This window comes from Vipera berus (assembly GCF_964194415.1).
Source record: "Vipera berus genome assembly, chromosome: 5".
Taxonomy (NCBI): Eukaryota; Metazoa; Chordata; class Lepidosauria; order Squamata; family Viperidae; genus Vipera; species Vipera berus.
The window spans coordinates 49607178-49619465 of NC_138207.1; the positions used below are offsets into that span (position 1 = coordinate 49607178).

The 12288-nt window shown below is 37.6% G+C and overlaps 1 protein-coding gene across 1 annotated transcript in view; it reads right to left on the reverse strand.

Annotated features, from left to right (window-relative positions):
- The window catches only part of SH3PXD2A (SH3 and PX domains 2A), a gene marked incomplete at its 3' end in the record, with an annotated part of 103535 nt that extends 92526 nt beyond the window's left edge, over positions 1–11009 (reverse strand). Inside the window, exon 1 of the mRNA XM_081330056.1 lies at positions 10937–11009. Within this exon, the coding sequence (XP_081186182.1) occupies positions 10937–10994 (58 nt within the window). The 5' untranslated portion in view covers positions 10995–11009. The remainder of the gene's footprint in view (positions 1–10936) is intronic.
- Positions 11010–12288: the final 1279 nt, after the last annotated feature.

A 12288-nucleotide genomic window follows, 5' to 3' on the forward strand; every position in this document is an offset into this window, starting at 1 on the left:
CCTTCTCTGTCTTCTGCATATGAAAATGAAATTTGAAACTATTTTTAAAAACAGATACAGATTACAACCACGAGTCCCAAATTTCTGTTGCTAAGACAGTTGTTGAGTTTTGCCCCATTTTATGACCTTTCTTGCTACAGTCGGTAAGTGAATCATTGCAGTTTTTAAGTTAGTAACATGGTTGTTAAGTGAATCTGGCTTCTCCATTGACTTTCCTTGTCAGAAGGTTGCAAAAGGGGATCACACGACCCCAGGACATTGCAAACATCATAACTATGAGTCAGTTGCCAAGCATCTGAATTTTGATCTCATGACCATGGAGGTGGTACAACAATCATAAGTCTCAAAAATGGTCATGCCACTTTTTTCAGTGCTGTTGTAACTAAACAAAGTAAGTTGAGGATTACCTGCATTAGTTTCTTCAGAAGACATTTCTCTAAATGACTTACATGGTATTATTAATTTTATATTAAACAGCTCTTAAATCTTGAAGACCAGAATAACAACAAAATTAAAATTAAAATTTCACAAAACTAAAATTATTTAAATTCTCTAGCCCCCCTTTTTGCAGCCATGTGAAACAAATAACTATGCTGCCACTTCATAAACCCATAAGATTCCACCTTTCAACATGCCACATAAAAAAATTTAAAAAATTAGAATAGCTTAGTTTTGTGTGACCTCTTACAGAAATTTTTTGAAAATATTTGCATTTTGTATTTATGTGACAATGGTGCTTCAGAACCTATCGTATGAACTGCAAAATGGGGAGGGGAAAACAGGGAAAAACATCTCAGGAATGTCTAATTTTTCTTTTTTCAGGGACAGCCATCTTTCTAGACTGTAATTTGAGAGAAGGATTACATACACTTTGCATAAATAAGGCATATTCTGCATTATGGTAATTGATTTTCAGGCATATCATTCCTTCCTGGGAAACAGAGCCTCATAGTTCAAGGAAATTAAGGTTGAAAATTACCACAGATATGTCTTTTTGTTTAACATAATATAGTTGCCCTTAATCCTCCAGAGGAGGTGAAGGGGGCCCATCTTGATCTTATTTAAGACATCAGGCATCTATAGGATTATTCTGTTTTGTCTGGGAGAGGCTAGTCTAGATCTGGGGGAGACAGGTTACAACCCCCAGCCTACCTACCCCCTCTTCATATGGCTGTTATATTAAGACAATACACATTCAGATTTCAAGAAGCTGTAAGACCACTATTTTAAGGGTCTAAGTACTACAGCATATGCTGCAGAGAGTCTGGATAACCTCATTGCCAGCTATGCAAGCTAGGAGGAAAATGCAGGAACCTGGGTTAAGAGCTAAATGCCTGCTAAAGAGTGGGGGTGGGTGGGGATGGAGGTGGGGAGACCTTGGCTTACAACCAGACAGTATCACTTAGCTGATTGGAGTCTTTGCAAATGTACCTTACTAATATATAGATTGCTAAGATACCACATTCTTGGCTGAGCCAACAAAATCCAGATTCTTAGGCTGTTATTTAATAAAGTATGTATTTGCTTATTTGTGTTCTGGCAGCTGCACTGGTTGATCTGATCATGTGCAGCATTTTGTTTCCCAAATTTCTACTAGCCGAAGTACAGTTTTTACCTAATTTAAACTGGTCCAATTCCCTTTTAGAGTGTAGTTAAGAAGTAACTCTTCTCACAGAGGGGCCATCATTGTATTTCTACAAAAATAATCCTCCAAGCACATCTTGTCAGAGAGGTAAGCTGGCATAAGAACATCTGACAAATCCCATCATTCCAGTTTACCAATTGGAAGTGACATTTTTAAAAGCCACTGGAAAAGCTCTCTTTAAAACAAAAACCATAACACCCTAAGATTTGGCCCATGCCTTCTGGACAGTAATTTACCTCCTTAGGACCTCAAAGTCTTTTGTTTTTGGAGAAAAAATACTATAAATGCATTTGATTTATTAAATGTTAATCAAGCACAGGAAGGAATCAATATGTGAAGTGAGTAAATTCATGTATTGTCTCCATGCATAACCAATTAGGACTGGTGATGGATCCAGCCAAAGGTTCTGCAATGTTGTTGATCTTAAGAAACCTGATCCTTTCCCCTTACTTCAGCCACACCTGAGATTCATGTAATCTTCACAAAGTTTTAATTATGCAGTATTATAATTCACAATTCATAAGCATTTTGTTTATCTAGCACATCATTTGTAGAGATTCCATACATAGTTCCATCCATAGTAGATACATTGAACATAAGAGGCAGGTTGACTTGTCTGCCTTGAGCATTAGCATTTCCACTTCTAGTCAAGAGCCTGGTTCCTGGTTGTGCTGACTAATGTTGTGTAACTTCTCACAGCTACCGGGAGAATCATTTTCTTACATATGCTTTTACTATTCTTAATATCATTAGCCATTCAGAGTCATGTATATGAGATGAGTGGCCAAATAAAGGTAATAAAACCTACTCAGACTCAGTATATTACACTATTAGTTCTACATCTTTGTGCACTAGCATGATGCTCAGTGTCTAAGCATGTTTTTGACATGTTTTTAACATGATTTACTGAATAAACCACAATTAGCTGAGTTTATATTTTTTTGGTGGTCTGGAAAAGAAGTGACTTGCAGGATCAGGGCCACCAGCTTTTCCTCTGCTCTGAGAGAGAAGCAGCTGAAATTCGTTCCCACCAGTTTCTCTGTTGGGGAAAGCAGCTGCAGCTTCCAGAAAAGAGAGAACATATTATGTGTTGACCATAGAGGTAAATGTTGAACTTTCTAACCTGGTGGAGAGAATTTATTAACTGCCCCAAACCTTTGGATCTGGGTAGCATATAAGCAAACTTAGCAGGCAAACTTCTTGACAGGACACAGTTCCCTTTTTTGATCTGAGAGCATGTCCATCCATGCCTGGCTGCCAACCAACCACACAAACCTCACTTGTAGCTTTTTGTTTATATTTCTTTGTGAGTACTTTACAGAGGGTGAGGGAAAGACATAGCTTGGGATGGCCAAGCAAAACTCTCCAATGAACACAAAGCAAAATGGATGTATGGATTAAATGGTCTGAAGTGACTCCCTTATATGTATATATGTTAGAACATGGGATACTCCAAAAAGCTCAATCTCCTATATGCCAGTTCTATTCCTCACACCTTAGTTTTCTCATTAAAGTCAAAATAGACTCAATATATCCAGGATTAGGATAGCTTGAAGATCATAATTCTTCAGACCGTGGTGAAATAGAACTCTGATGTAATGCAACTGTCATTACTAAAGAGGGAAGAGCAGACTGCAACTATTCCAGAATTCTTATATTGTGATTTTATGACTTAGAACACGGGTCTCAAACTCGCTGCGTCAGTCGCATTTTTTTTTTGCATTGCCGGAGCTGGCGTGGGTGCGGCCTCCATATGATGCAACCGGCCCATGGGCCGGCAGTTTAATAATAATAATAACAACAATGATAATAATAATAATGTTGGAAGGGACCTTGGAGGTCATCTAGTCCAACCCCATGCTCAGGCAGGAAACCCTATACCATTTCAGACAAATGGCTGTCCAGTCTCTTCTTAAAAACTTCCAGTGTTGGAGCATTCACAGCTTCTGGAGGCAGGTTGTTCCACTGGTTAATTGTTCTAACTGTCAGGAAGTTTCTCCTTACTTCTAGGTTGCTTCTCTCTTTGATTAGTTTCCATCCATTGCTTCTTGTCCTGCTTCCAGGAGTTTTAGAGAATAGCTTGACTTCCTCTTCTTTGTGGCAGCCCCTGAGATATTGGAACACTACTATCATGTCACCCCTAGTTCTTCACTTCATTAAACTTGATTTACTGTGTTTTAAACTGTGTAAGAGAGAGAATAGTATGCGGGCTAGAGTCATTTCTGATTAGAGCAGTTTATAAGGCACACAAAAATAAATATATAATTAGCTTATCAGTATTAAAAGAAAGGGAAAAGCCAAGACATTTCACTTAGTCCAATACAAATGCTTTTTGGTAGCTAGAATAAAAAAAATAGAAATGTATCTCATTCATTTTCTAAAGTTCTTCACTGGTTAGTTATCTGTTTCTCAGCACAAAGCAAAGCACTGATATTCAAAACAGTTTCTACACTAATCTGCTGTAAAACAGATTTTGGAGAAAATTTTCAATGATGGTCCTCCATTTATAGAATTCTCTACCTAAGAAATCTACTTTGCTATCTTTTCACTCTCCACTAAAATAATTTACAATTATTAAACTATTGAACAAAGATTGTTGTTGACAATTCTGTTAATTAACTTTTATCCTTTTTGTGTCAAGTTCATTGAATATATTTACATTGAAGGATGGAATAAAAATGTGAAGAAAACTACCCCTAATTATAAAACTATGCACTCCCCTTTTTCCACTTTCAGTTGGAAGATCGAAATCTAACACTTTAATTGAGACCAGATTTGGAAAAGGACAGTTTATGTTTTCAGTGAGAAAGACTGATGAAATATAGTTTGCAAGTACTCCACTTCTCCTTTGTTCCAGTTGTATATCCTACCTTTTTAAAAGTCCACAAGAAAATTGCATCAATCACTATTCAGAAAGATCTACTGGGGAGTTCTCAAAGGAATATTACCATATTTAGTCAACATTAATATCTACGATTGCATTTCAGAGTTAACACACTCCTCCTTGGAATAAGATGAAGCAGCCTCTCTTAAGACTATTATTAAACTGCTTGCAAACTATGGAGCATTTCTCCAAACTTCACTAGTGAAATTAGAAGGTCCTGGCAAAGAAAAACTTCAGCAGGATATGAACAGTTCACAACAGTATTGTGAAGTATTGGCATTAGCAGAATTATCAGTGAGGTATGAACTTTGCAAAAAATCATATCATACCCTGACAGCTCATAAAAATAAAGATTTTCAAATGATGCAAGCCAGATTTGAGAAAAATCACATAGAAAGGAAAATATTTCAGAAGAGAAAACTGCCAAAAAAGAATTTCAGCTGCCAAATCTTTGTAGGACGCACATACCTTCTCCCAATCCACCCTTAAGCCTGCCTTCCAGCATGCTGCAGTCATTTCAAATAAAGCTGAGATTTCTCAGAAAAGTGCACAGAGCAAAAAGATTACAATTGTTTTATTTCATGTAATTTGTTCTGGTGCTTTACTCTGGATTTTTCTTCTGTTGACTGCAGTGGTTTCAATTTACATGACTACTACTCACTTTATCTAGAAACAAACCCCCCCACCACCACATTCTAGGAAGCAGCAACTGATTCAGCCACACAATGCAAGGCATGAGTACAGATTCAAAGTATAGTCCTAAATTAGTCTTTCTGATCAACCATATCACTCAGGAGGCTCCTAAACTACATAGTACAGATAAGTCCTTGACTTATGTCTGGTCGCTTAGCAATCATTCAGATTTAAAAAAAAACTTCCCAGGGCTACTTATGACTGGGTTCAAAGTTCTGATGGCTGCCCCTCCCCCTGACATGTTATTGCATTTGGGGCACTCACAACTGTCCCACATATGGTCATTTGCAGTATGCCACGGTCATGTGACTATATTTTTGCCAAAAGCCAGCATTTATTTTTGGTCTCCAGCAAAAAGACACTCAATGCAAACAATGGGTACACAACTGCCATGTTCACTTAATGTCCATTGCATAAAAGGATAATAAAATTGGGCATGAGTCATGTGGAGACCTGCTTAATGATCAGCATGACTTACAACCCAAATTCTGGGCTCAATTATGATTGTAAGTCAAGAACTACCTACAGGGTTGCCAGTGCTTCAAAAATGGTTCAGAAACAAAACTTCAGAACTTTCAGAAGCTAATTCAGTCCTCTGGCTCTCATTAAATCAGTCCGTTATTTTTTTCAGGCTTTCACATTGGTCTGAAAAAAAATACACATGGCTACTTTATGGACTGAATTATGTATCTTATGAGTTGATTCCTTGAAGCAGCAACATATTTCAGGGCCTATGGTAGCCTGAAATGTGATAGGCTGCTTTAATATAGCACAGAGATGCTACATTAAGACAAAATCAAAAGAATTTCTTATGAATATTTGAAGTAGTTATAGTTAGATAGCATTTTACAACTTACTGGCCAGTTTAGATTTCATAAGCAGTCATTCCCACTTGTGAACAGAAGCTTTCCCCAAAACTCTAAGCTATAAAAATAACACACTCCATCTGTCCGTCAGTCCATCTGTATATCCATCCATCCATCCATCCATCCATCCATCCATCCATCCATCTGTATACGGTAATATATATATGTTTGATACATATCTTTCTCCTGATCTAGTATGCAATGAAGAGAAGCAACTTCATATTATTCTTAAGTTGTGTTTTCTTTTCTTTTCAAGAGCTGACAGAAAATTTGAAGAAACTATAAGTGAAGGATGTTTTCAGCTGGATCTTTTTTCACATACCATCGCTTTCCTGCTCAAAATAGTAAGTAAGTAAATAAATAAATAAAATATGCACACACGTTTGTGTATGTTTGTACATATGTAGATATATCTGAGAAAGAGAAATACCAACTATTTTACTGCCTAGACCACAACAGAAGCAGGTAACTTTTTGTTGGCAAGGATCACATTTAACTTTTTTTCTCCAAATGAGTGTGAGTACACATGCGTGTGAATAGGTTTTCAAGTGATATGATGGCAGCCATGTGTGGATCAAATTACTGATATCATTATTTGCCTGTTATGTATATGTATCCATTTATCCATCTATTTCCTTCTATGTATAGAGGAGAGGGAAGGCATAAGAGACAAAAACAGTAAAAAAAGCATTGCTCATTAGCAATACATTTTTAAAAGATGAAATTGATCTCAAGAAGAATTTCTTCTATCCCCAATAAAAAGAAGTTTAAGTGGCAGATACACTAAAAGATGTTTCTCAAGACTCAGGTTTACTAAAGCCTGTTTTTATAGATTGTCCTAGGCACCATCAAATTCCTAATCTGCAGATGATATGCCACTACAAAGAAGTCTTTTTGGGTTTCACAACACAGATAATGAAGAATTTGGCAATTTTGAACGCTTCTCAATGTGAATTTCAACATAGCTATACACCGAAAGAGAGATAGTCTGTTGTACATGAAAACATTTATCTTCTTTAATCACTATGACCCAAAAATTACATGGCACCTCTTATTTTATTTAAAAATAAAATAAAAATATATAAAACATCATGTGAAAATATCACATTAAACTCTATTACATCAATTTCCTATTGCTGGATCATCCATGAAAATTCCCCATAACTTTATCTACCCTGGTGACTTCCAATTGAGTCCCATTGGCTAGAACTTTTCAAAATGGCTAAAACAAATGATAAATCACAATGTGTGATGTCAGACAATGTTTTACAAGAAGTATATCTGCATCAGAACCTCTGAATTGTTTCATTTAGGGCAGTGATGGCGAACCCTTTAGAGACTGAGTGCCCCAAAACTGCCCCCTCCCTGCCCTTGCCCCTCACCTCCTGCCCACCCACAGGGCCACCCACCGCCTCCACTGCCCACTGCAGCAGATTGCCCAGGTGGCCCAGCAGTGCCATGGTGGCCATGCCCTCCTCCTGCACCCCGCAACATCATCTCCCCACGATGGAGCGCAAGGGCAGAGTCTTGTCCCCACTGCCTGGCTGCCATGTCCTTGACTACGCTGCTCCACATGGGCCACGCCCGGAAGCGACTCTCCTCCTGGGGAGCTGTTGGTGAGGAGGGAACCACGGGGGAGGCAAGGCTGGGGCAATGGTGTGCATGCCTACAGAGAAGGCTCCGAGTGCTGCCTCTGGTGCCATAGATTTGCCACCACTGACTTAGGGTTTCTTCACCAGTAAGAAAAGAACATTAACTAGTTTGAAACATTAGTTTATAATGCTAAGGTTTCTGTTTAAATCTTAAATTGAATTTGGACAAGACAGATTATTAACATAGTTAACTCTCCTTTTCCATTTCTGGAAAGATAAGAGAGTAAGCTACCAAAAATAGGCTATTGTGGCTTTAAAATGTCATCTATTTCCATCTCCCAATGATATATTTGGCTGTGTAGACCACCATTTGTTTTTTTTTCTAAAATAAAACTCAATGTCTTTTTTTAAAGTGTTGCCTAGTCCTCCACTGTAAATTGTAGGAAAACCAGAAAAACATGGCTGGCTACGGTCTGTTGTGTCATCTGTTTCTTTTTGGCCACCAATATACAAGCTGTTGTCCCATTGTTATTGCCAGACTTCAATACATCATATGAACACATTTTATGGCTTAACCATAGCTTATTGGATAAGTCATAATTTGCCATGTTTATATAACCATACTAAAACATAAAATGTAGTCATACAATTCATTAAACTTTAAAACCATAATATGATCCTTCATGGAGAAAAGAACTTAGATGGACTTTGTTTTTATAGAAAGGTAGGTGACAGTCATCATGTGATAGTTTTACACTAGGCTGAATTCTGAGTATGAGTGTTTTGAGATTTTTTTTAAAAAAGGAAACACAAGACTGTATCTCCCATGAAGATGCTCTTGTCACTGTGTCCTGAATAAATCACCTTATGCCATGCATTTCAGGGTTTAGGACTGTTTTTGGTCTTGGCATAAGCATCTATATGGCTGCTAAAAAATCCCATTTGAATAGTTAGGTTTACACTACATGGTGAACTATAAATAGTGTGGTTTAAACCATATTATAACTTAGTATGTTAGGTAAAGTTAGCTTCTATGACTCATGTATGGTGGGCTAATCAAATGTAGAAAACTAGATTAACTGAACCATAATTGAATTAATCTTGAAAATTATAAAAACACAGCAGATAAAAGTGATTTACTGCCCTTTCATATTCAAATGATATACTTAACTGGATCTAAGGATGCATGTTTTGCTCTTGAGATGTAAATCTAATCAGGTTAGTTAAAAAAAAGAACAGTCCCTGGAATCTTAGAGACTAAGACAATGCTTCCTCAAGCAGTCATATTGTACAAACTGTTTCTCAGGATTACATTCTCTGCCTCTTTCTAAGACAAAGTGATAGAGTGGCTCCCAAATGGGCCTTCTTTAGCTATTTCTCTACTATGCCCATTCCTTTCAGTATGGCATAGGAGGGGCAACAAATATTAAAAAATAGCTTCCAACATTAGTTAGTAGCCTATGATTATATTGCTGATTTATTTGCTCCACTGTGGTTACGGGGAAGCCAATTTCCTAGCATCCTTGAGGTTAAGAGAACTCAGAAAACAATCATTCCCCACTGACAAAACCACCCGTAAGAGAAAATCAAATGAATTCTGGAAAATGGGTAACTGGGTTGCTCCACCATAGTAGCAGGTAACCAAACTGAGTTATATGACATGTATATAAATTACAGCAAGCCATGGTCACAAAATATAAGCAGTAATTTATATCTAATCTCCACTTTAGACTTTTCTCTTCTTGTGAGTGCACCCAGTATAACTCAAAACCAAATTACATTATAACTCAGATACATGTGTGAATGCAGTCTATGAGAGAAAATCTATTACTACACATTTCTCTATGATTGCATTTCTATCTTAAGCTGCATCTGTAATTTGCTGTCTGCCATGCAGCTATTTAAAAGGAAAATTCCAAAGGAGAGTTTACTTCACACATAATCTTGGCAGAGGCATCAGAAATAACTATATTTACAAGTGGACTGTGCATATTATTCAGAAATAAATCCCAATAATTCAACATGGCCTCCTCAAGTGTTGGATGATGACTCCCTACAACAGACATGTCAAACACAAGGCCCGGGGCCAGATCTGGCCCGCAAAGTGGTTTCATCTGGCCCGCAAAGCCATCCTGGAAACAGTGAGGGAACGCCCCCCACTGCCTTGGCCCTGGCCCAGAGACCCTCCTCCTGCCAGAGACCCTCAGATCTGTCCCACTCCTGACCAGGCCCCATAGGCACCCTTGATGCGAACGATGTAGAGCTGGCCACACCCACCTAGTAGGCCATACACACTCTAGCCACGCCCACCCAGTAGGCCATGCCCACCCTGGCCATACCCACCCGGCCCCCTGAGGGCAACTGCAATGCTGATGTAGCCCTCAATGAAATTGAGTTTGACACCCCTGCCCTACAAGAAGGTCAGACTCCCTATAAGGATGTAATGGCAATACTCAATTGCTTAGCTATGTCTTCTCATCCTTTTTACAACCACATAACTATTTCTTCCAATCATGTTGGTTTTCTAAAGTATGTAAAGATATATGAAACATTCTTGGCTTCTCCATGGATTCCTCAAGCAAATCAAATTCAGTCCTTAAAGCAGAGTAGGATGTTATTCCAATCAATATATTTTGACATATTCACGGTAGAATAACAAATAATCATTCTTACAGTTATCCCTATAAGAAAGTAAACATTTAGGGGATGTGGTGGTTTTGGTTTATTTGCCAAAAATTATTTAATTGCATATTATTAATTACCCTCTGCAGTGCTTTAGTGACTACTTCAAAACCCATTGCTTCCACAGCAGGATATCTTGGCCCAGTTCTGCTCAGAAAAAAATATGTGATAGTAACAAGTGAACTTGTCTGATTCAGTAATAAATCCATAGCAAACTATTTCAGTTTATAGGGTTGGGCCAGGATATATGAGCTTTGCGAGAGAAGATTAGATTATCAGCATATTCTAGCATATGCTGATTTACAATACTGCACAATGAAATATCAAGCAATTCTTTGATGAATTTGCTTAAGTATAAAAATATGCTTTTATGCAATATCAGTTCAATAAGATGGAAATAGGGAGATTTATATATGTAATAGGAAATATCTATTTAACTACAAATTTTACTAACTCCTTTCCCTATGGTAGTAACTGCATTTCAAACAGCATTTTTTTTAAAAGAAGCTTGCATATATCCCACTTCCCATTCAAAAACAAGTAATTTATGTGTAAAAAGAGTAGGTTCTCCTACCTGATTTTCTTTTTGAGGATCCATAATCCCTGAAAAAAAGGCAACAACATATAGACATAGTTAGATCCTGGAGCATAGGGGGGAAAAAGATGATATCCCAGGCTCCAATCAGCTTATTCAGAGATACATTGCAGGATCCTTCTGTTTTAAATTGGAGCTGGGGACCATAAGGCATTGACACACTTAAACAGCCGCGATGTAGTTTCCTAAATCAGCAGCAGCAGCTGCTGGTGTTCTTGCAATTGAGCATAAGAAAGCCCATGTGATCTATCAGAGACCAGACCATCCAGGCAAAGGAAGGGGGAGAGAGGGAATATCAATTTTTTCCTCTCTTTAAATCAAGCTTCTGGTAGAGCTGTTGCTGACTCTTAACTCCTTATTGTTCTCCAACTCAGAGGCACAAGCCTTGCTGGCTATTCTTTGTGAAGTTCCTACATTTTGCTTTAGGCAGCATTTTGTGATTCTCAGGATCCTTTGTTGTCAAAAGCTGTTTGCCATTTGCATTGCCTGCAGTTCCTTCTAGTTGTCTCTCCTAACACTTTGTCTGTATCAAAAGAGAAAACTGCCTTGGCTTCTTTCACATAAGAACAAATACTGGGGATGATTTTCCTTCCTCCTTGGCAAGATGAAAACTACAGCAAGCCAGTTCTTTTGACAAGGCACCTTTTAGGAAAGATCACACTTATGAGGATATCACATGGTGCAGAACAGCATGGCTAGTCCTTAGAAAGAATCTCTTGTATTTCTAGAGAAAAATACTTTTTAACAGTACAATCCCATGTCTGATTCTTTCAGTAAAAGTTGCTAGTTTTTGTGTACCCGTGAAGAAAGATTCAGTGGTATACATTTTTTAAAATTAATCCATATCAAGGTTTTACTCTTCTATAAATAAAGTCCTTTTCCACAAGAAATGAATGTGGCCTTTTTAAATGTTTGCTAGCATTTCCTTTTCCCCCCTCCTTGCTTATTATTGGCTTTTCAGATGGATCTAGGTATATTTTTCAACACTGAATTAAACGTGTAAATGACTCACGGCCTTCAAAAACATGTGAACTTGATATGAATTTTAATATTAGTAACAATATTTTAAAATTAATTACTCCATTCCAGAAAGTGAGATGGCTTCATTCACCATATTACAAATAGTAATGAGGAATGGGAGAGAATGTGAGGTATAAATTAAAGCTGTCCAAATATAGTCCTGTAATAATAGATTCAATTTAAAGTTCCACTGCTTGTATAATTAGGCTTATACAAGCAATAATCTGAAATAGAGTAACATCCACACTTAAATCAATGCTATACATTCTTACATAGAACTACGTTTAATTAAACTCAGGGGAACTTACTTC